General features: G+C 31.7%; 1 protein-coding gene across 2 annotated transcripts in view; it reads left to right on the top strand.

Moving 5' to 3' along the window:
• The window catches only part of LOC145294154 (transmembrane protein 131-like), a 215448-nt gene that overhangs the window by 156315 nt on the left and 32728 nt on the right, over positions 1–26405 (top strand). For both annotated transcript variants that reach the window (XM_080141270.1, XM_080141264.1), the window contains exons 18-27: positions 2784–2870; positions 3018–3170; positions 3749–3824; positions 7413–7530; positions 11677–11812; positions 13212–13321; positions 18239–18323; positions 19316–19482; positions 20050–20189; positions 25657–25852. In XM_080141270.1, coding sequence (XP_079997396.1) covers positions 2784–2870; positions 3018–3170; positions 3749–3824; positions 7413–7530; positions 11677–11812; positions 13212–13321; positions 18239–18323; positions 19316–19482; positions 20050–20189; positions 25657–25852 — 1268 coding nt within the window. The remainder of the gene's footprint in view (positions 1–2783; positions 2871–3017; positions 3171–3748; positions 3825–7412; positions 7531–11676; positions 11813–13211; positions 13322–18238; positions 18324–19315; positions 19483–20049; positions 20190–25656; positions 25853–26405) is intronic.

Below are 26405 nucleotides of genomic sequence, written 5' to 3'. Positions count from 1 at the left end.
AGGGCAGAGGAAGTGATGTATAGTGGCGGAACAGTGATCCGATCTCGGAAACCAAAGAAAGAACCAACTAGAAATTTCATCAGCCACGAGAAAAGAAGAGAAAGAGAGTTGAATAAAACGTTCAACCAATATTAATGCTTTCTCACCCCCTCCAGTATGAAAGCGAGTTGACAGGTCATCCGGTCAACACACTTCATGACCTCATTTGGTTTTTGAGTTCCTTTAGCGCCAAAAAGCAGAACAAAGAAAGAAAAAAATGATTTTGTCCATTCTATTTTTAGAATCGAGATGTGAAACAAAGAAAGGAAAAAAAGCAGGAGCTGAAACCTCCTTCCCTAACATATTTTGACCAGAAAGCGGCCTCATTGCTTCTCTGGACCCTTAAGCAACATGACATGGGTTAAAATTTGGCAACGCCAGAAAAAAAAAAAAAAAACCTGACTAAAAGCGAGCTGGAACACTTACCTATGGAAATACCCTAATTAACTCCTCAAAAAAGCTATTTTGGAGCACCAAAAACGGATGCCGATAGGCATATATTGAAAAGAGGAGGAAAAAGAAACAGATTCAAAATGTGTGAACCTATTGTTTTAATTTCTTTCTCCCATGCGGGAACCCAATTGAACTGAATGTGCCGCTCAGCATTGAAAAACTGAATTTGCTTGAAACTTCTCTCATAAGAGGATTCATTCAGACTAAATGTATCACTAACAAAGTGCTAAAAGAAAATGAACAAAACAAACAGAAAAAAAAGAATCGTGAGTAATTTTTGTTTCTCTTTTCTGTAGAACTGAGAATTTTTCCTTGTGGTCATGGAGTCTGGTCCGCTGTTGACCCTTTGTCTTTTTTTTTATGGGATTCTCCTTCAGTTTGTACGGTAAAAATATTCCCCAACTCTATTAATTTTGAATATACTTTTTTTTTCTTGTTAAATCTTTCTTTCCCTATCTTTAATAAATATATTTCATATTATATGAAAGTGTTTGTCTCGTTTTTTCTCGCAATTTTATCGTGTTCAATTTCTTGTTTATTTTGCCTCTGGCTTGTCTCACAGGAACTAATTATCGTTTTTTTTTTTTTTTTTTTTTTTTTTTTTTTTTTTTTTTTTTTCAAACCTTTTTTGTACTAAAAAGGAAAATTGAACCTTACTGGGATTTGTGAATATACCTCTATGCAGAAGATGTTTGCTTTTCATAAATTCCTATCCATATCCCTTTGTTTGCTTTTTATTATATTTAATCTCCCTGTCCCATCCTATGTGTAACTATATATATATATATATATAAAACACTAATACTATACAAATTCCAGATGAACAGTGAACACTATTAGTCCTTGTTTCCCTATTTCATTTAAATATATTTACCCATATATCATATCAAGTTACAATACGATTTTAAGATTTTCTACGATCAAATTCTAATAAAACTAAGAATAGATTAAATATTTACATCAGTTATTGAAATGATGTAAAGTTCTATCTTTAAATAGTTAAATAGAAAACAATTCAATTTGAAAAACGATCATTAAATTTTAATGAAAGATTAAGAATAACCCGAATTTTTGAATATATTATTTTAACTACTATAATCTTAGTTGTTCCATTTTTCTGTTGAGATAACTTCTGACATTCTTCTAGTGCATTTTTTAAACTCTAGAACCTATATGGCATTTTTGACTGAGTTTTCTTCATGTAAGTTCTGTATATCTTGCCTCGTTCTGAATTTTGCACATACATGAAAGGAGTCCTTTTGTACTTCCGGATAGAAAAGTGTATTTTCCTGTGGACAAGTAATATTTCAAAGGAGATAACTTTTATCTGGTTCAAGAGAGAGAGAGAGATAGCTACTGAATATCCTAAGACAACAATGTAAAACCAATATGCTTCTAGCATCTTTTATAGTAATATTATTACATATTCCCCACTCCTACAGAGTGAGTGGAAGACAGTCTTTTAAAAAAACATTTGACCAGCTTATTTCATTCAAGATTTTCCTCATTCTACATAATTAGCACATCTGACATATAACCTAGTGTTATCAGTACTTGTTTCAGGTAAATAACCATTAATCCTATATTTTGATAGATTCTTGGGACAAAAAAACTGGAGATATTTGTTTAAAAAAAAATTATCGTTTTTGTCTATTTTGGAGCATTGTAGTCACCTGTTTCTCTCCTCCAAGTAAAAATCTGGCTTTTCAGTATTCAGTCGTATACATTATGCAAATTTTATGAAAGATCAATAAACTGACTTAGAAACGTAAAACTAACTGATAAAGATATGTTCTTTCAGATTATCGTATGACAACATCTTAAATTTCCCTCCATTATTTTTTCAATGTCATAAACATTGGGTATGAATGAGTATTTACATAGAATAAGTACTTGTGATTCCAGGGAAACTCTGATTTGTCTCCAGGAAGACTGAAAAATGCTTCTTCCATATTGGTAAAAATTGCACTTTCTCACAAATATCTTTAAAAAAAAAAAAAAAAAAAAAAAAAAACTCATTAGTTTCCTCTCAAGTCAACAGAAGTTGTGATTAACAGTTTACATTATTCAGGTAGCAGTAATTGCAGACGGAGATAATGCATGCTTCACATAGTAGTGATTACAGGGGGAAACAACTCTTGCCTTTTTTTATTATTATTCAAATAGTAGTGATTGCAGGCAGAGATAACTCATTTTTATATTTTTCACTCTGTTTACTCTCTTTTTTTTAAATTTTTTTTTTATTAATATTGCTTATTTATCTATTTTTTTTTTTTTTTTTTTTTTTTTAGGATCTTTATATACCAGTGTCGTTGAGGACTGCTGAAGGAAGTCTAAATGCCATTCCGGAAAAACTTATTTTTGATAAAGTCTATCCAGTAAGTTGTAAGGTTTCTTTTGGTTTGAATTCTGTGATTAACTTTTTAGTTCAACACACTGAAAGTTCTGATTAGTATGCAAAGTTTACTTATGTTTAATGCAAATATTTGACTTAGTATTTAAATCACTTTTTTTTTTGTCTCTAGGGTAAAATTCCATACAAGATCTTACAGATTCACAGCACATTTGAAGATTACATGAAAGTTAAACAAGTGATGTTTCGACCTCCAGATATACGATTTTATTATACACGACCATCAGATGGACAAGTCTCATTGGAGCCCCAAAAATTTAACAGAGTAAGTGTCCCATGTGTGATACTTTCATGATCTTCAATCATTTTCAATCATTTTTTTGTTTCTTTCTTTCTTTTCCTTTTTTATTTTCCCACATTTTTTCTTTGTGACAACAATTCTGTACTGAATCTAATAGTTTTCTTCAAAGAAGTAGTTCTTCTAAAGAATAAAAGATGTTTTGATCCTGCATATACTTTAATATTGGTGTAAGTAGTTTTCTGATTAGAATATTACCAAGTGAAATTAAACTCCTATGAAAAGCGTCACGGTTTAGATGTTTTGTCAGACCTGGTTGGATCGCTGTCTAGCTTTCTAGACCATATATAAAGTAGATTATATTTTATTACATAATATAACTCGGTCTGATGTTGAGTAATTTTTTTTTTTTTCTATATTAAATTTTTTGTATCTCGCTCAAAAAAAAGCACTGAGGCAAGTTTGAGTGATACACCCTGTAAATGGTAAATTTTACAAAAAAAATGTCTTTTATTCATTGTGTTGAATAAATATTCATAATGATCTGTTCATAGAAATATATATAGCTTTATAGAGATTAATAAATTTAAAAAAATCTTTTTTAGATTGGTAGAATATATTTTGATGCAAAAAGAGGATGCAAAGACGACTGCTATGTAGGATTACCAACATACACACCAGGTAAGTCTTGACTTGGGTTTAAAATATATTGATATTGCATGTGCAAATTTAAGTTTTGTTTGTTTGTCTTTAATATTAAGAAAATAAATATGGAATATTCATCCACCTCTTTATTTTTTATTTAATTTACTATCCTCCCTATTATAATAAATAACGATATTTGGGTTGTGGTACAATGATTTTCACATACTAGAAAAAAAAACTGATTCTCTAAACAAAAAAAAAAATTATAGAAATATATATAAAGACGAATATCTTGTGCTGAATAGAAAACAAGAAAGTTCTACTGATTAGATTTGATGCCTCTTTTTGTTATCCATATTTTCATTTTCTTTACAATTTTAAATTGTTCAAGTCTTCAATATGATTTTATTATCTTCAGTATATTTCAATGAGTGTTCTTTGTGGCAAATATGTACAGTTTGTGATTGATAAACCTGCCTTTTCTTAAGTCACCCTTAAGATGTGTATGTTTATTTATCCAATGAGAGCTTCATTCAACGTCCGTACCACTGTAGACAATTGCACTAGGCAGCTTGATAACTTAATCTATTAAACAATATATCTAGAAATGGTGTTAGATCTAATATATAAATCTAGCAAAAGAACTTAGAAATAAGATAATCAATTTGAAATATTTTGTTTAAGATATAATTTGTTTTCCACTTTCCATCTTTATGTGGGTATTTCATTGCTATATAAGAAAGATGGATAACTTTATATATCTAAAAATGAAAGTCACTATCTAGTAAACCTAATGAATTTCTTTTTTTTTTTTTTTTTTTTTTTTTTTTTACGTAGGCATCACCACTTATCAAGGCCAAGGGGCAACTCGATGATAAGGATTAAAGAGTGTACAGTAGAAATTGGACAATATAGTAATTGTTAGTAATGGAAATTCGGTAAATTTGTAAACTTCTATGGAACGGCTCATCAAAAACTTGTTTACGTTAGACTTGAAGACAACCATATTGTAGTCAGCTGGAAAGCAGGAAAACGGAAGACAATTCCATAGGCGTGCAGTACTAAGAAAGAAGCTTTGTTCATGGAATCTGCGTTTGTGTTTAGGCACAGATAAAGAGTGGGGGGGAAATTATTGATAGTGTTTTCAGCTAGACGGGAGTTTCTTGTGAAAGTTTGGCGAGGGGGAGGGCATAGATTGGAGCTCAGTCGAACACTTGCATTGAAAATAACGATAAAGCAGACACAAACTCGCAACATCTCTTCTGTGAGAAAGAGGTTGCAGGGAAGAGAAAAGGACATCCCCTACGAGGCTACGAAGTCTATTTTGAACTCTATCAAGGTAGGATAAGTCTTTTCTAGCAGCTCCTGCCAAGATGTGGCAACAGTACTCCATCCTTGGACGTACCTGGCTCTTATATAGATAGAGAATTGCATCAGCAGTGAGATATCTACTGGATTGATAGAAGGATCCCAGCATTTATCCAGCGGCCTTGGCAACAGATTTGATGAATGTGTTCCATTTAAGATCAGGAGTAAAGGTTAAGCCCAGAAGCTTGTCAAAACATGAGGCCTCCCCAAGACAAGAGCCATTCATTTCAATTGATGTCAGATGAGGATCAGAGCGTTGATGATGTAAAGATAAAAGCTTGGTTTTAGATGCATTAAAAGTAACAAGCCACCTCTTTCCTCATTGAACCACTTGCTCAAGATCAGAGGAGAGAGAATCAGAGAACTTGGTCGTTTACGGTTTTGGATGTGCTACCATAGTAGTGTCAGTAGCAGAAATGTCTATGAATGATGTAAAGATGTGATTTGGAATATCATTAATGTAGATCAGGAAGAGAGTTGGGCCCAGGATGGACCCCTGAGGGACTCCAGCATTAATACTGTGAGCTTCTTATTTCTACCCATCAACCACTATTATGAACCTATCAGAAAGAAATGATTTAATAATTGAGAAGACATTTCCAGCTATACCGTAGCTGGAGATCTTGTGAAGTAAACCTTTATGCCATACTCTATCAAAGGCCTTTGATATGTCAAGAGAATTGTCCTAGAAAGGTAGCCTCCATCAAGAGATTCACTAATCCTATGAGATATAACTGTAAGCACATCTACTGTAGATCTAGCAGGATGGAAACCATATTACATGTCACTAAGAAGGTTATTTTTGCTGAGATAGTTGATTACTTCTCTATTTAACGGAGATTCCAGCAACTTACTCATGACGCACAGGAGATTTATTGGCCTGTACTGAGAGGGAGATGAGCGATCACCTGAATTCTTATATACAGGGCATACTGATGAGATTTTCCAGGGTGATGGGAAGCAATTCTCCTTAAGACAATGTTTAAACAGTTTTGTAAGGATGGGCACTAGTTCTGGTTGAAGTTTTTTGAGTACTATAATTGGAATACTGTCAGGGCCAGTTGCTTTACTGGAATCAAGGTTTTTGATTAGCTTGGCAACATCACGTACAGATATTTGTATATCACATAGCGTGTTTTCTGATACAGGAGGAAATATTGGGGATTGGCGGCTTCGGTCGCAAAGGGTAGAATTAGCTGCAAAGTTCTTGGCAAAGGGTTTGGCATTGTCTGATGCTGACGCGATTATCTCAGATCCATTTATGATAGTTGGGATAGAACACACGCTTCTGTTCAGGATTCTGTTTGGTATTTGCTAAAACTAGTGGATACCAAGCCGCTGCTCAGCTGCTTTGGACTTGACGGACTGAGCATACAACTCTCTTGCATTCTTTATTACTTTTTTACAGTGGTTGCTGGCAGTCCTGAAAGCGGCTTTAGTCTCAGTACGTCTATTATGTTGGGAGCAATGGAAAGTTATTTCTGTGCGCAATGGCAGCAGCACATTCTGGAGAGAACCACGACTGGCTGTTAGGTTTTTGCTGGAATTTTTTCGAGGGTATGAAACAGTCTATACCTACAATTAACCATTCCCTCAGGTCTGATACTATAGAAGACACATCCTTTTTAAACATGGAACGCAGAGGTAGATCTGATATAAATATATGGAAGCTATCCCAGTAGTCATAGAGTATTGATATACTGTACGATGGAGAGGTATATGTGAGGACTTGTTACATTTCATTTTTATCTTAACTGATACAACAGAGTGGTCGGAAGATCCAACTGGAGACAGAACGGAAGCTGAACACAGTTCAGGCCAAGGCAGTATCGGGCACACGGGTGGGTTCGTGAATAATCTGAGTGAGTTCATAAGCAATGGAGAAATCATGACAGAACCTCCTCTCGTCATCGTCATTTAATACAAACTTGTGCATACAAGTTGTGATGAATATTGAAGGCTTTCTCTTTTACTTATAAATTATATGAACATCAATCAACAGTTGACAAAGAAAATGCGAACTGCTATGCCACTTACTAAAAACAATACTTAGTATTACACAGTTAGAATTCAACATGATTACTCGACATGTATACTGTTCTTGCATGCAAAAAATGTACCTACCTCTCAAAATTCAATTTAATAACTTTCCAGAACTTATCAAATCACTATTTCATAAATACATTGTATGACACAAATTACTTATAGGGTTGGTGTGCTGTAAAACCATATTCCAATTCTATTTTTTTTTCTCAGCTGGTCACCAATGGTTACTAGGCTTGGGCTTAGACAGAGAAGTTGCTGACACAGACCAATATTTATATACACATCTTCAACAAAAATGGGATCATGTTTCCAGAGTGGATCAAAGCACGTAAGTTATCCCTGTTTATCTCTGAAGCAAATGCCATCACTTAAATACATAAGTTATATATACTTTATTAAAATGTTCTCATTTTTCTATTACACAATATCCTTGAAGAGAAATATGCTTCCCTTTTTTAGGCTTAATGCAAAATAAGTTGTCTAAAATATATAACTAGCTAACCAACATTACCCAAAATATAATTTAGTTTTTAATTTTTATTTGTTGGCACATTTTTAAACTTATGCAAGAAAAGAAATAAGATTTTAATGTAAGATAGACAAAATTGGAAAGGAATTTCAAAACATTTAAATTATCTAATTGAAAAGTAATTTCTGGCTTTAAAATTCTTAGCAAATCCTCAGTAATTTTGTTCAAATAATATAATGATCAAATAATACTTTAATAATGAAATTTAATTTTCTGAATCCTATTAAAAAAATATTTGGTTAAAAATAGTTTAAAACCAAAACAAAGGTAAAAACAAACTTTCAGACAACATCTAGTAGATATAGTTAGTTTCTAATCAAATGAAAAAAATTCAGTTAATGTTTTGAAATGGTACATGGCAACATTTATTAAAATCAGACTTTTTGTTATGGAAAGCCTAAATGAATCCATGATTTTTATATGGTTCTCCAGATGGCTATCTTTGTCTAATGCTATGCCACTAATGATAATGGTACATACATATACTCTCCAGTGTCTTATACTAGTCTTTTTGCACAATTTTTCTCTTTGTTCGTTCTTCTATCTTCTGGATAATTTTATCAATACACATGAAAACGTTCAAGACTTTGATGATCTAAAATAGAATCTTAAAAAAATAAATTAATTCAAAATGATGCAATCATAACTTTCTTTGGACTGCATGGTTGAATATTTTTTATATATTTTATACTTTTCTCACAGCTTTTACACTTTTTCACTAAAAATGTTATTTTAACACAAGATTAAGCTAAATTTGCTATAGGAGTGTATTATGTCATTGAACATGTCCAGAAAATAAATTTTCTGTGGTGTTACATAGCATTGATAATCAAGTCTGTTGGAGTGAAGCTATTGTAATGTTTTGCTTATTAGGACCACTGTTCTCATCTTCAGTTAAAATAACTAAAGATGAGAAGAGTAGTTTGAATTGTCTACTCTTATTTTAACAATTCATAAACATGAAACTTTTGAGAAAGAAGGAAGACCAGCTCTAAATTACGTGACTGTCTCAGATGTTTACTACTGCAGAAAAAGATTACCCGTTCTTTCTTCAAATCTGACTGACATTACTCGTATCTTGCCTTTCCCCTTTTCAACTATACAGCAACAATATTGGAAAAAAGAAGTAAAATATCTCTTGTATCATCATTATTAGCATGCAATATATTGATCCCCCGATTTCTTGGAGAGGGACCTATGTTTTCAGTTGCATCTGTTAGTCCGGACTATTGGCAGATAACCGTCCAATAGTTTTTCCTGAAATTTTGCCAAAAATTCTATTTCATTAAATAGATGTGCACAGTAAAAAATTTTTACAAAAATTCCCGTTGCAGTTGCACCCCCAGGGGCTCAAACTAGGTCAAAAATGCTCCCAAATGGCCAAAAATTACACATTTTGCCCCATAACTTTTGATCCATCCATTAGATTTTTTTTTTTTTCTTTTTAACTTGGCCAAAATGTGGAGCTCATTGTTCTTAATATAAATCTAGTATGGGTGACCCTGGCAAAATGCTGGTTCACGTCCTTGGGGACTTTCAGTGCTAACACCTCTTTTTATGGCTCTTTTTTTCATATTTCTCAACAAAAACTTGATATGTCTGACTATATAGTGGTTTTTCATGGTCAACTCAAATAAACATGTGTTGAGGCCTGAAACTGCACCATTATCCATTTACACTGGGATTCGGCATCTCCAGGGTCTAAAAAGAGATCAAAAATGGCCAAAAATGACACATTTTGCCCCATAGCGTTTGATCCATCCATTAGATTTTCCTGAAACTTGGTCAAAATGTGGAGGTCATTGTTAATATAAATTCGGTATGGTTGACCCTAGCAAAATTCTAGTTCGCATCCCTCTGGGACTTTTAGGGCTAAAAAAAAAACTGCCTTTTTGAAGCTCTAATTTCATATTACTCAAGAACTTGATATGTATACCTATATAGTAATTTTCCATGATGCTGAATTCAAATATACATGTCTTAAGGCATGAAACTGCATCGTTTGTCCATTTTCACTGGGATTCGGCATATCCAGGAGCTCAAAAGGGGTCATGAATGCCCCAAAATTGTAAAAAAAAAAAAAAGTGACACTTTTACCCCATAACATTAGATTTTTCTGAAACTTGGCGAAAATGTGAAGGCAACATTGGCCCTTCACACTTCTTACATTCATCATTTCTTCATTATTTTTTTGTGGCGTCATCTCACATGCAGCACAAGAGGGGGACCATGCACGTGCAGCTTATTTTATATACAAGAAACTGAAATCTAAAGCTGGAAACGTTTTAAATGAATATGTTAAGGTTTTTAAAACTATTTTGCAGAAATTATAGACTGCAGAATTAAATACATTTTGATGTTTAACAATGGTTTCACTTTTATAATAATCATGGATGCGAGTTCCCTGCTTTTGTGGCTGAAATTTGTTTTGTTTTTCTATAAGAAAGGGTTTAGTTTTGTAAAATCACTAGAGATTTACCTCGTTATTTTTTCATTTGACTGGATTTTATTTCTCTTATGATTGTTCTCTTTGAAAGTTGAAAATGTAAACTTTGCTATGAAGGCTAAAATTTCAAATGATTAATGATAATGCAGGTCTGCTTGAAACCTCTCCCTTCCCCCATGCACACTTTCTTTTGATTTTGGCTTCTCGTATATCTTTTGAAACTCACTGCAGTTTAGGGGAAAAGTGTTTTACGCTGCTGTCTCTCAGCACACACACACACACTCGCACTCAATTTCTGCTTTCTTTTGCTATTGGCTACTCGTATATCTGAATAATTGGCAAATTTGAAAATGTAAAAACTTAGATTTTGAATACCAAATTGCTTTTAAATAAGTAAACATTGGGTAAATAAATGTCTATAACTTTAAAGTTTCATGACAGATAAAATCTATATATAATTCGCTCTAACCATTATCATTCTGACATCCTTTAAAATGGAAAGTGGGATATTCCAAATGACTAATTAAACAAAAAAAAAAATTGGTGTCGCTGGTTAGGAAAACCCTAATAAAAATGATTTCAACTAATTTATTTGATGTAACAAAGTTTTAATATTACAAATGAGCTCTGAAAAAGTCACTTCTGCTTAATTACAAAAATGTCCTGGAAGAGTTACTGTTGCAATGAGTAGCCATCTTGCCATTTCAAAAAGTGTCCGCCACGCACGTTCAGCAGTCCCGTTTTGGTGTTGTGATCTAGGAGCTGATGTTTCATGCCTGATATGATGGTTAATTAGTAAAAGTTCAAAGTCTTTATTGGTGAATTCCGTACCGTTGTCAGAGCGAATACACTTGATTTCACCGTAGGGGGCCATGTCGGCTAGATATTTCTTAGTTGTTAGCAGGGTATCAGATTTATTCTTTAAAAAGTAAACCATTATTAAACCTGAATGGTCATCTATGAAATTCAACACATATCGATAATGTTCTCTGGCCATCGATTCTACGGGACCGTTTAAGTCACAATGCCCCATTGATAGGATTTTTTTGGCCTTTTTGTCTGGTATCTTGTTTTGATAGTTTGTCATTTTCCCTTGCGTACAGACGTCGCAGTTGAAGGTTTTTGATGTTTGTATTTTCATTCCATCAACTACAGTCGGCAACTTTTTGATATCAGGAATATTGCAGTGTCCAAGAATTTTATGCCATGTCTGTAGATCATGGCAGGCGGTTTTTGATGGGACTACGCTATTTAAATAATATAGTCTTCCATTTTCTTTAATGTCGAATACAGTTCCATTTGGGTATACCAGTTTTGATTTATTGGGGCTAAAGTTTTTTTAATTTGGCTTTATTTTTTCTATACTGCAATGTGATATGCCATCTTTATGGTTTGCTTATTCTGTCTGGCCTCCATTTTATTGTAGTAGTTTTCTTTGGATTCAATTTCGTTAATCCATTTCTATTCTGAATTACACCTCTTCTGTTTTCCATTTCCAGAGCCAACGTAACCATTGAGCTAGACACAAACCAAGTGCACGGGTTCTTATTCTCAGCACAGGCACATCTCCATTGGCCAACTCTGATTAGAAAGTGTAAGATCAAATTTCCTCTCACACAAATTGGAAATATGTCTGTGAGTATTGACATCATTTCACTTTTTGTCTTTCTCTTTTCTCTATTCTGAAATTTGTATTTACACAGCATACTTTAATTGAAATAGATTTCATTAAAGATGATATTTGCCAGTTTAATTTTGTCAAGTTTTTTGTCTATGCAAATAGGTAATTTTGTGTTTTTAATTTTTCTAAATCAAACAATAACTGCCAAATTCATTTTAAAATATCCATGAATGTTTTCAATTTATATGAAACATTCTTAGGTGCGATACAGAGATATTAAAATAAAATAGGGAAAAAATACAAAATTGTTTGTGTACAAACAATAAGAAATAGACAAGTTTAAACCAATGAAAGCCATCTTACACACACATATACACCACTACTATTTAATTTCATTCGAACATTCATAAACTGTGACAGATATTTTGACATTTTTGCATAACTAAAGATAAGTTTCTTTACTTCCATATTATCCTGATTTAGAAGTATTTTTTATTATTCTTATATAGAAGTGGGCATTTTATTTTGCCATACATGTTTGTAGTGTGTACTGATACACACATGTAAATTAGATGATTGATTTCAAAAAAGAATATATATACTCCTAGAGATAAAAAGTGGTTGAATCAATATAGTGAAAGGGTCAAAATAAAACGAATTAGTGAAATAATCCTGAAAGTGGTTAAAATAATTTAAATTAGAAAAGAGTTGATCATCATACACCCAATCACATAACACAAATGATAACAGAATAATTAAAAAAATTATAATTTAGTTAAAACTGAACATTAAAAAATGTTATGAAAATGAAAGTAAAAACGACTCCCAGGAAATACCTGGTTGATACAAGTTATTGATACATGAGTTTTGTGCAGCAGTTTTGTGTTTTACAACTACACTTGAAAAAAAACAAAAAGAAACAAAAATATAAGTAATCTTTATTATGTACATACTTGCCATAGATCAAAGATGTCATATTCCAAAAATTATGTAAATTGAGCAAGTAGGTTTTTTTTTTTCTTTTTTAACTAAGAAAATACAAATTTATAAGGAAGTGAGATGTGAGGATAGGAGCAGCCACATTGTTTTAGAATGTGTTAAAATTCAAAGGCAAGCTATTCAATTCACCTACCAAGATTTTGTTTGTATTCAAAATAATTAAAAAATTTTAATCACTAAAAATTTTTAAATTTGATTTTCTTGGTTAAAAAAAAAAAAAAAAAAAACTAGACCACTTTACATAATTAAAATTCTTAAATCTGATATCTACGTTCCATGATGCATACCTATGTATTTTTTTTTTTTTTTCTTTTAAGTATAATTCTAAAGAATTGCTCAATTTTTCTCTTTAAGTAATCAGTAAGATAATAAGTGTCTGTCATCGTAAAACATTCTTTTTTCCTACCCATCTAGATGTCAGACTTCATTGTAGAGAACCCTGGAGATGTGCCGGTGCTAATCCAAATCCTTGCCCTGCCAGTTTATCCAAATCCACAAACCATTGTGGATCTTATGAGCCACAGGTAATTCTCATATTTTGAATCAACCTAACTTTTTTCTTTTCCCTTTATTCACTAGTAAAAAACAAAACAAAAAAAAAGCTTTTTTTTTTTTTTTTTTTCCCCCCCTCTCAATGCGCTTAAATATTCACTAAAGTTTCTGAATGGTTATTAGTGATTGTAAAAGATTTTCTCTTATGCACTCATTCACAAATTGTCAGTCACACTTATCTCTTGCATACTTACATTTCAAAAGCTGTATTATAAATTATCCTTATAACAGTATTGTAGTTTGTTTTAATTTTTGTGATATGGAAGGATATCTATGTTTAAGACTGTTACAATGTATTAAATTCAGTGTTAGATATTGATATGAAACCACATACGTGTATATTTTTGTTCACAAAACCATTTTAACTTTCAACATATGAAATAACAAAAAACACAGCACTATATTTAATGCAACGAGCAAGTTTAATAAAAAATATGAAAAAAAAAATAGAGGGTGTACTTATTATTTTCTTTGTTTTTTATCGACAAATGAAAGTTGATTAAAAATGATTTTTAAAATGTCAATAGAGTAAAATTATTTAAAAGGAATTTTAAAGTGTAAATTACTTTAGTCAATTTTGTCCGTTTAAACATAGTAGCAAAATAGATTATTTTTAGGAAAAATGTTAAAGTAAACAATATTTTTCATTTATCAATGTTATTACTTTTAACTAATTATCAAGAAAACCAATTATTAAGAGGTAGTTTTAATTTGTAATTATTTGCACACATTTTCATGTAGATTAACTTTCAGTTATTTTCAAATACAATCAAATTTTAATCTTCTGTAAATCTTCATTGAAATTAAACTGAAATTATTAAATATTTATATTTTGTGTAGTAGCTTAGCATACAATAGTCAAAATGGTTTATCCCTTTCTCCAATTTATATTGTTTTGCATAAAAAGTAGATAACATTAAAATTTTTAAAGAAATTAAATAAATTTTTAAAAGTTTGAAAAATGGAGAAAATAGATTGATCCCTCCCTTCCCGCCAAATAAAAACAAGTGCTTGTCCAGAATTCCCCTTTATTAAAAAACAAAAATGATCTATATGCTTCTGACAAAATATCGCACACCAAAAGTCATGTAAATTGATAAAGTAGTTTTATTTTTAAATAAAAAAATTTTATGACTAAACCAAGAGCAATGATCTTTTAATGCCTTCTTGAAAAGATCCAGTGAAATAACTCCAAATTAAGATTTCAGAAAGCCATGTGAAGGTGGAAGGGCATTAGAAAAACTCAAATTTGCTTAAAAATTTGCTTTATAAAATGAAATAACTTGATCAATTTATGATTTTTGGTGTACAATATATTCTTTCCATCATGAGTATGTGCATCATTGAGACTTATTTTTTTTATGGGGGTGATTATAGGTTAAAGTTATACTGCTAGAAAATTTAATTTAAAAAGAATTACAGTAGGACCCCCAAGATATGTCATTAAAAAATAGTAACAAAATATAGTACATTATATGATACACATGTATATAATCCAATAACATGCTAAATAGCACTGTAAGGTGGGACAAATGCCGTAACCAGGGGCCGGAAAAACATTGTAGTCCACATCGTAACCTGAAAAAAAAACATATCCTAGGGCCACCATATATTGGGGTTTTATTGTATATTGAAAATGTTTGAATATGTCCAACTTGATTTTGACCACAACTATCAATATAGTGTTAATATTTAAAAACAAATACTACTACCACCACCAATTTTACTGAAAAATAGATGTTCAATTTTTGTTGGAACAAATGCTGTATGGCCATGTTATTGTTTTCTGTATAATAGATTTCACTAGCTCTGTTTATAATCAACAATTTAAACAAGTAATAAGTAAAAATAAAATTCATATTGCTTTTATAAAATTCCCTTATTTTTTATTGCTTTTGTGAGTAAAAACAATAAAAACATAGAATATTACAATAATCACTCATTTTAAAGAGAATTATATTTTAAAGCACATATATTAAAATTTATGGATAGTTTGAGAAAATGTAATAAATTTATTAAAAAAATGAAATACTAGAATTTATTTTTTTTTTTTTTCACTGTATAAACACTGGAGATTTTATGTTTGTGATGAAAATACAAATCGTATTTTTCCGTCTTTGACAAATTGGGCAAAAAAGATTTCTCATCTTTAAATTAGAATTTTTTTATGCAGGGAAAAATGTGTGGAGGGGGATTATAGTTTTAGATTTTTTTCCATTGTATGTGGAGTTGATTTTTTTTTTTTTTTTTTTTTTTTAAATAAATTTTAGTAATTATTTGATTTTTGCCATAATTTAGAATTGATTTATCCTATGTAATAAGATGTGGCCCACTTTTTGTTTTTCTTTTGAAATATTAGAAAAATCAATTTACAGAATTAAACTGTTTTTAACCCTTTATAACCTGGTTGAACTAAGTCAGCCGTAAGTAAATGAATATTACGGCATAAAGTGGGAATGGATTCAAACACACCTTGTACATATTAGTTCTGTATCTGGATAGATGCTAGATACCTCCAGATTGCAACTTTCGATTGCTTGTATTCAGTATGGCGCCATCTGTTTGAGAATAGAGGATTTTGTTTGTTGTCATAAACGTTTTTTTTTTAGGGGGGAGGGGATTAAGCACTATGGATATATATATTTTTTTTTTTTTTTTTTTAATTCAATTTTCACCCCAAACAAGGCACAGTGCCACTTTGAAGTAGGGGGCTACTATTAGGGAATTAATTTGCGGGGTCATTATGAAGGGAGAAGAGTAGAAAGATGTTTGTTAACATTACACTTGAACTTCTGCATATCATTGCAGTTGGGAAAGCAGAATCCCGGAAGGGAGTTCCAAAGACCCGCAGTTCTGGGGAAGAAACTATTGGAGTAAAAGGCTTTCTTGCACCTAGGGATCTCCACTGTAAAGGGATGAGACTTAGTAGCTTGTCGGGTTTGTCGGGGGTAGTTACGTCGGGGAGGTACAAGTGTTTGCAGTTCGTCAGAGCATTCACCATTAAAGTATTTGTAGAACAGGCAGAGGGATGCAACATCTCGTCGATGGGACAGAGGTTGAAGCCTAGATGACAGTTCAGGACCTATCAGGTTGGCGACTCTTTTTCGAACCCTGTCCAGGAGCGAGAGACAAGCAGCAGATGCACCAGCCCAGATGTGACAACAGTACTCCATACATGGACGAATTGTTGCCTTATAGAGGTATAGGATACTGGCAGGCGTAAGTAGTTTTCTAGCACGGTAGAGGGAGCCAACCTTCCTTGCAGCAGCCTTGGCAATGCTCTCAATGTATCTATTCCAGTTCATATTCCCTGTAAACGTTAGGCCGAGGAGTTTAAAAGAAGTACTTTCAGGCAATGTGTTCTTGGCCATTGCTATTGGTGGTAGAGAAGGTTTCTTGTAGTTATTGAAGGAAACAAGCTTAGTCTTAGCAGCATTGAATGAGACCAACCATTTTTGTCCCCATTCCACTACGGATTGGAGGTCATCCTCTAGTGTTTCTGCCATTTTCTTGGATATATCAAGGCAAGTTTATGAAATGCAAAAATGGTACTTGTACAGTTTAATAAAGACATTAAAAAATGAAAATATCGGAAAAAGAAAAGGGTATATTGTACATATCCATTTTGGACTGAAAATCTCAAAAAAAAAATTTCATTTAATTTGATCAATGATTTTTTACAGCGAAAAACACGTTGAAGTCAGCCATTATGGAAATTTTTAACATGCCACAGGGAGATAACTCCATGTAAAGTGCCGACACTCCCTCTCCATCTTTAATACTAGCTTTTCTTCCTAAAAATCGAACCTTTTGCTCGGTATCATAACAAATTGTTTTTTCGCTGTAAAAAGAAAAACTACTTGATGAAATTAAGTGAAATTTTTTTTTTTTGAGAACTTTGTTCCATAATGGATATGTATAATATAACCTTTTTTCGATATTTTCATTTTTTAATGTCTTGATTAAACTGTACAAGTACCGCAAAAATTCTCAGTGATAGTTTAACTATTGAACTTCATAACTTTTCCAGTTTGAAAACAATTATATTATCATTATACTTTAGACTAACTAAAATTATTTTTTATCATTTACATTATAATTCAGGTCATAAAGAGTTAATAGTTTAAAATAATTTTTTAGATTAATTTTTTTTCTAGCTCTTGATAACACAGGAAAATTATGTAGAATTATTTTTATTTAAGAATTTTATTTTTTATTATGGAGAATTCAAAAATATGCAAAGTTATCCATCTCTACTCATCTGTATTAATGTATGTTTTCCATGCCATGTGATATGAAAAGCATGTGTTAGGTCTAAAAACAAAGGCTTGAATTACATTTGTGAGAACATTAGTTAATCATTGTAGGTGACACTAGACAGCATTAAATTGATTAGCCATAAGATACTAAAACTTTCAAAGTTGGTAGTAAATCTAGCCATTAAAGATAATCACTGCTATCTTCAGTTAAGTTTAATGATGCATTATGGGAAACAAATGTTCAATGGCCAATGATGTACATTGAGCATAAGCATGTGTGTATGTAAGATGTCCTTGTTTGTCATCCACTTGAATGGATTTTTATTTTTGTTTATTGGAGACCATTTCATTTTAATCAATATGAATGTTATTGCTGATAATATAATCTTGAATAATGTCATATTCACTATTTAAGACACATTTATTAGAATTTTTTGTGAACATAGTCAAATAAACACGCATTTGATATTCTTTGTATAGAATATCTACATAATCACTGCTTTTTTAATGCAACCTAATGAATTTTTGCCGTAAAAGTTCATTTTTTTTCTTCCTTTCTTTATCATCTCAAAATGTACAGCATTTAAAAAAAAAATGAATTTTTATTTATTTATTTTATTTTATTTACAGACTTGCATCTGACTTATCAGATTATATAGAAACAGATGACAGAGAAATTTTTATTTTGCCAGATTTGGAGCAGTCCTATTCAACAGTTAGTATCCACTAATTTGTGCTGTTATTTTCATTACTTACTACCAGAAGCAGAAAGTCATAGTGAAATTTTTAAAAAATCAAGTCATAGTTGGGGAGTGGGGATTAGTCAGATTACTAACAGAAATATCCATCTTGTAGAGAAATGAGTGTATGTATAGTATATGTTTGTTAGTTATGAAAATCTACTTCGGTAATCTGTTGTGACCATTTGTAACGTTTGTAGGAAAATTTGAAAGGAATTTTGAAGCATTTAAACTGTTGACTTCTGAGAAGCCCTGTATTTACTTTATTTTGTGTTCTTTGAACATCACGTAGAGATGGTGTTGAAGATAACAAAACTAAGGTGAATGTGCTGAAAAAAGAGGAAAGAGCAGCAAAAAAAAAAGAAACAACTGGATGTGGGCCAGCTAAAAACAACCTGTTTATTTATATTCCAACAGTTGGTAAGAACACTGATAATAATGCAAAGAAAAAAGAATGAAAAGGGCATCAAAAGAAAAAAAATCAATTGCCTGCAGACACTTATTTATCGGCATTAAACAAGGATAAAAGAAGGCTGTGCATTTGTGGAAAATGAAGAGTTTCTTAGTGAATCTTTAAAAGAAACTAATTGATGTGTGTATATTGTTATCAGTAACTCTTCTGAAAGTTCATCATTTTTCTGTGTATGATAATCAAAGGATTTTATGTTTTGCTTATTGAAGTGTGGAAGCCGTATTAGATTTTAAGTCATTCCTAAAATGTTGAAAACGCAAACTGAGAATCTGTAGCATGTCTGAGCAACCAATCAAAGTGTTTGAAAGCAAAAATCTGGGAGTCCATTATTCATGTATGAGATGAGCATTAGAGGACTGTTAATTAAACAAAATGATGAAATAATCATGGATGCAGATAATATTTGGATCCTATAAAAAAGTTGTTTTTAATTAAATCTTTGTTTTTCTATATAAATATATATATGTATATATATATTTTTAATCGCATTTTCAGCCAAATTCTGATATCCACAAATACCAGAAACAAATAGAGAGCACACTGGGGATCAAACCACATAAAGAAACAATAACTACCCTCCTTAACCCAGGAGAAAAATTAAAATTTCATGTGGGATTTCGACCAAAAGATGATCTTTCAAGAACATCATTAATTATTATAAGGTAACTTACAGATTTTAACATTTTCCAATAACTAAAAGCTGCTTATAATCATTATGGAATGGTTGTTTGTTAATAAATATAATTAATAAATAAAATGTTATTTCAAGAACCTCCTGAAAAGAAACCTATTGTAAATATTTGAAATTTTATTTTTGGGTAATAAATGTTTTTATTTTTTTTATTATTGTGACACAAGATATTTTACTTGTATAATTTGTTAAGTCTTGTGTTGCATAGCAATAGGAACCTGTCTTGTAACATGTTGTTGGCACATAGTTGTAGATACACATTAGTGAAATGCTTAATTAAAAAGCAGTAAATTGTTCAGATAAGTCAAATGAATTATTTATTATTGTTTCAAGGTCAGTCTGAAAAGACTTTATGTATACAAAGTCAGCTGTACAGAATTGTCTATTTAAGAATTTGTCTGAATGATCACTTTTAAAAAGTTCATTTTATGTGATTTTTTTTTTTTGTCATTACTATGGGATTCCAAAATTTTTCTTTCTCCTAATTTTTATTCTTTTATTTATTCAATGTTTTTTTTTGGTTTTTTTCCTCCCTCAGAAACAACCTGACAATTATTGACAGTCTGGTTGTCCAGGGCCAGGGCGGCCAAGGAGAAATGAGATTCAGTAATAGAAAGGCAGGCTCGCAAGCTCCGTTACCTTTTGAAATGACAGAAAAACATTTAAAAAACTGTGATAGTAAGTATACAATTTCTGAGACAGTGTGTTTTCATTTTCTTTTTTTTTTTTTTTTCACTTAAAATGCATGTCTTAACATTTACAGATAAATATCAAAGAAAGAAGCTAATTTGAAGATGACCATTTTTACGAGTAAAGTTGATTTCTTTTCTAGATTATTGACTCTTCTGAGAAATATTTATCTTCCGGTTAAGAGTATAAATAAACCATAATTACTTGCACTTGGGATGACCTTCATCCCGGTTGGTTGTAGCCGGCTATCTCCCTGGTTTGAATCACATCTCCAACCATAACCACCAATGCATGACTGTCTTGGGCAAGGTAACATGAGATAGTTAGTCATGCAGGATTCCACTACCAAAACTCAGCCAATTCTAAGCAAGAAAGTGTTGTTTATCATAAGTTTCTTTTGGTTGTATCAACATATTCGTGATGAAAAATCTAAATTAATGGTTTTTATATATATATATATATATATATATATATATATATATATATACTAGCAGGACCCGTTTCTTGATGTTGTCGAAGGTTATATAAAAGAATGTCAACTTTTAAATTTCTGTAGGGTATTATACAGCATAGTCATCAAGAGTAAAATGTAGAGAACTGAAACTGTTCTTCACCTGTTTATTGATAACATATACCATGTTATTTTAGGAGGTATAAATGCACTCTCAGTTATCCATTGAGGATGCACATAGCTTTCAGCTATATCTGGGTAAACTTTACGAAGTTCTGCGAGTGATGAAATAACTGATCCAATATGTGGAGTAATAACAATCTTACCATGCCCCCCCTCACACACACACACACACACCTCCCAAAAAAGAAGTAAAGAAAAACTGTTGGTACTTGTGCAGAGAAAGTATTGTGCTGAAATAACGCTTATTTTGAAACCCAGTCTTAACATAAGGAGAGGCTGTTTTTGTAACTATTCTATAATAATTAGAAAAAGAAAAAGTTCTGTAAAACTTTAAATTAAAGCACCACATTTTTATTGTTTAAATTAATGTATATATAAAAGTAATTACTTACTGATCTGTAAATTAATTGAAACAGCCCCTCGCCCCAATTTCTTTTGTTATGCAGAGAAGTTACTGTGCTAAAATATTTGGAAACCCATTTTCAACATGGGAGGGTAGGGTATTTTGCAATTGTATCCTTAACAACGTAAAAAAACAAGATCCCTTAAAACTGGAGTTTAAAGCACATTATTTTTTTTGTTTTTTTGTTTTATTTAATGTATATATTATTTACTAATCTGTAGATTGAAGCACCCCCCCCCATCAAAAAAAAATTGTTAGTGATAAAGTTCCCTTGCTGAAATAACATTCTGAAATCCATTATTAACATGGGAAGGGTACAGTGTTTTACAACTATTCTGTACTTTTACCTAACGATGTAACAAACAAGATATCGTAAAACTTGAATTTAAAGCACCACAGTTGTTATTGCCTGTTTTTAAATGTCACATTTTTTTTTTTATTTTATTTAATACTAGCTTGGGTGCCCAGCATTGCCCAGGTGTTTGGAGGTGTTTGTCGAGCAAAAGAAAAAAAAAATGATAGTAGGCAGGCAGGCTCTAACCCATACTGCGAAGGAGGAAAAGAATGTGAAAAAAAAGTAACATCTTTGCCGTTGCATCCATTGCCAAACCGGAAGTTGCGAAAGTTTAAATTAAGGCTAGTCAATCGAAAAGAGGGGATGACTTTCTAAAATATCGACGAAGAAAGCAACCTCTCCTTATAGAAAAGTGCCCAGTTGAGGGTGAAGGAATTGATGTTTTTAGCCAATTTTTTAATATGTTGTCCAAAGGGTAGAGCTTCAAAATGATATTGATCTTGTGAAAATCCGTAGCCTCTGTCGAAAGTTTTAGGCAGACATACATTTAAATAGACAGGTGAGATTTATATTATAGACTGAGCTCCAATCTCTGCCCCCCCCTCGCCAATCTTTCACGAAAAAGACCCGTCTAGCTGAAACCACTATCAATAATTTTCCCCACTCTTTATCTGTGCCTAAATCAAAACAGATTCCATGAACAAAGCTACTCAGAAGTGCACGCCTGTGGAACTCTCTTCCGTTTGCCTGTTTCCCATCTGACTACAACTTGGGTGTCTTAAAGTCCAACATAAACAAATTCCTGATAAACCGCCCCCTTAAGTAAGACACTTTATCAAATCTCCATTACTAATGATTACTGCGATATTGTCCCATTGATTACTGTACACACAATAACCCTTATCCCTGAGTGGTCTCCGGGCCTTGATAAGTGGTTACTACCATGTAAAAAATGTTAATGGGTTTCATAATATTATTTCAGCACAGTTTCATAATATTATTTCAGCACAGTAACTTCTCTTCATATTGACAGTAATTTTTAGGGGTGGTGGTGTTGCAGTGATTAATTTACAGATCAGTAGTTACTTTAAGCTATAATATAAATTTCACCTGTCTGTTTAAATGTATGTATGCATGTCTGCCTAAAACTTTCACAAGAATGGTATAGTTTTGAAGCTCGACCCTTCGGACAACAAATATCAAAAAACTGGTTTGAGCCTGCCTACTACCACTTTTTTTTTTTTGCTAAGCACACACCTTCAAACACATTGGCAATGCCGGGACCCAGGCTTGTCACTCCTACCACTTGTTTGACCATTTTTATACATTTTCTTATCCGTTACATTAATACCATTGCTAAATTAATTTAGTTTAAATCCCGCATTTCCATCCATGCTCACCACCGCCCACCGAAAATTACCGACTATTACCGAATTGTGTGCAGGGCGTTTGCTCAGTTGGTAGAGTGCTTGCCTTGCATGCAAGAGGCTCAGGTTTCGAATCCTGAGTTCAGATGTGTCTAACTGATGAGCCCAAATGAGGGCGAAACTCGAGTCTTGGACTTCCGGTTCTTTGACTGTCATGGCTCTTGTTGGCTGAGACGTTGTTTGGCTGTGGAATTTATTATATACAATCTCTCACATTCTGAAAATCATATATATATATATATATATATTAGTAAAACTTTTGGGCCTTGCTTGCTGGGTATAATGTTTATTTGCATTAAAATAAAAAAAAATATTGTTCTAGGTTACAAAAGAGGTCGAAAGACTGGTCATTTCATCTTAACCAACTTGACTATTCTTTTGAGGGCAATAGTTAGTCATTTGTTTGTATCATCTTTTCACAATACACTACGATTTCTATCCAGTGATTGTGATTTGTGAGCTTTAAATGTTGTTCCTTGAAGAATGGATTAAGTTTTGTTTTTATCAATGGAAAGCAATTCTGACTTTTACCATTGAATACTTCACTTTCACACCCACATAATGAAAATTTGGTAAAAGTGAACAATGTTACACAATGTAACAAAACTCTTCCCACACTGCCCAGTTTAAGCATACCAGATAATAATCTTCTATTTTGGCCTATAAACTTGAATCCTCATTTTAAAATTATTTTTTATCCATCAATTTATGCTCTTCAAAATCACTTTCAAATTTCCTATGGCCTCAAAGAAATTTGAAGGAACACTATTTCATTTGCATACAAAATCCGTGTCCTAGAATTGCTCCAGAAAATTCAAGAAATCAAGATTTACAACTAATAAAAACTGGAAAGACTCTTTTCACCCAAAATGCTGAGCCTTTTATCTATAATATAAAAACTGTTTATAAAAAATGATTGATAGGGAGTATTCATTGTATGCTGCAGAGAAGAGGGCATAGTTTAATTTACAATTTAACAAAAGAATAAAATGACAAACTTCTGTAGGAATGAAGTGAAATGCATTATGGTATAATTTCATAATGAAGTAAATTTAGGTGGGATAATCATTGACTTTTTTGCTTGGCCATAATACTTGTGTTGAAGGTGTAATGGTTGGACCTTTCTTTAAAATTAATAATGTAGAACTGCATCCCAATATCCTAAAAAAAAAATTGTTAACTTTCTATTCACGATATTAAAATAAATGTAAATTGAACTGTATAATATATCAAATCAAAATAATCATTTAATTAGAAAACAAGATCAAATAGTGAATTGCTGAGATGTCCTTTTGTAAAACATTATGCAAATTATGTAGCCATAGTATGTTGATTGCTCAGTATATAAGAACACTAACATTTTTCTGTTTTGCATATGAATTGGCATTTTAAATAGCTGAACTTTAGACATGACAATTTTTTTTTTAAAAAAAGCTGATGAAATACTTATTCTATACATTAGAAATTTGATTTGAATGATTTTCAAAACTAAAATATCAATTTTGAAGTATTTTCTTGTCAGAAGTAAAGTTTATAAGCAAAAGTCAGGTATCATGGTTCATTCTTTTAAACAAAATAAATAGCATTTTTTAGAGCTATGAATGCTGTTTTGAAGAAATTTGAACGTTTGTACCTTCGAGTCTTAACATAAAATTTGGTGCATATTTAGAATTACACCTTTTTTTTTTTTTTAAATACAGAAAAATCTTTGTATGTACTTGTCACGGAACAAAAATGTCATATTCCAAAAATTACCTGGGTTTAGCTAGTAACTTTTCTATTTGACTAGTAAATGAAAATATTTAGTTGTCAAAGGTCAACTGAAGTTAAATTTGTCCGTAGAGCCCTGATAATGAATTTTTGTTTGTATGTGTTATTAATTTATGGCTTTGTAGTTCTGATAAACATTTTGAGCAATAGTTTGGTGATGTCATAAAAAATTTTTACTAAAATATGCTGAAATAAGCTAAATCTGTTGGATGATGCAACATGTGTTGAAAGAGTGAGTAAGAGAGATTATCTAGCTGTATATAGATAATCTCTTACTCTGGGAGGACCATTAATTTTGTCACGTATATGTATCTCATAAAACATGAATCAATACAATTGTGCTCAAGTTCAGAAATAACTGTGCCAGAAGAAAGACTGATAAAACAAGTTCTGTTTGTTGCCTTGTGTGTTGCTAGGTGATTAGTTTATAAACAAATACATGTGGTGGCTTGAAAATTGGCCTCTTTTGTTTTGGCTATACGGCTTTAAGTATTCCCAAAATCAGCCAGCAAAAAACTGTACATGTATTTAGCATCCTAAAAGCAAGTAGCGACATAATTTTAGTCTAACCAATAATATAATCTTTATTCTTCAATATAAAAATTGCCAGACTTATATAATCAGTCTTATTTATCTTTTACTTTCAATTTAGATTAGATACCAAATTTTTCACACTAGAAATTCTAAATATCTTTTGTAAACAAATTTTTTTTTCAAAAATCAAGTGAAAGGACCATTTTATATTGAATTTTAAAAATTTTCTCCAGATGCTGAGAATTGAAAACAAAAACAATAAAATGCATATACATCTGCCTCTAAAGTGTTTGACAATGCTCTAAGAGTGTTCCAATTTGCTGAAGATGTCATTCCTCTCATCTCGATATATTTATAACACAATTTGTTTTTCTTGTCATTTGGTTTTTCAGAAAAAAAGCAGGGTAAAAATTCGTTACCCCATTTTACCGTGAAAAGAATGTTTACAATGCGAAACACAGGCGAATTGCCTTTCTATGTCCATGGCTTCAGCATTAATTCCTCCCCATGTGAAGGATATGGCTTCAAAGTGCTCGACTGTATAGGTTTTGAATTACCCCCAAATGGCAGCCAAAAAATTGATATTGCGTGAGTAGAAATTTTTTTTTTTATCTTCCATATTTAGATGCATCCTTGAGATTATTATTTGAAAAGGCATTTTCATCTTTATACATGTAGATTGAATGGAAGGATCTTCGGAATACTTTTTTGATGTTTCTGAATTTTGTAGATGAGGATTGGTTATTCATATTATTTGGATTCATCAGATTACTGTTCTCATCTTGAATGTGTTTTTTACGTTTCGATCAATGTAACCTCCGACCTTCTTCAGGTGTATCTTGTCGAACTCTGAAATTTAGATAGAATTTCAAACAGAACCCTCCATTTCACGAGGTAGCACATTCTTGTTCCATTAGCCATGACTGGATGAAGGTCTTAATTAGCAATTGTAGTTTTTAGTTGAAAATCACACTCAAGATGAAAACAATAATCTAATGAATGCGAATACCTTTTTGTTAGGTTCTATATATAATTGCAAATGCCAAGGGGTCTAATATTTTTACTATTGAGTCAAAACTTTGTGTGATGGCTAAAAAAAAAAATGGTTAGAATACTCAAATTGAAAAGAGAAAGTTACTTT

The sequence above is a fragment of the Euprymna scolopes genome, chromosome 2 (genome assembly GCF_053919585.1).
Source record: "Euprymna scolopes isolate OS-2025 chromosome 2, ASM5391958v1, whole genome shotgun sequence".
Classification (NCBI taxonomy): Eukaryota; Metazoa; Mollusca; class Cephalopoda; order Sepiida; family Sepiolidae; genus Euprymna; species Euprymna scolopes.
Note: the sequence above shows the minus strand (reverse complement) of the source record. Positions and strands in the feature narration are given on the sequence as shown.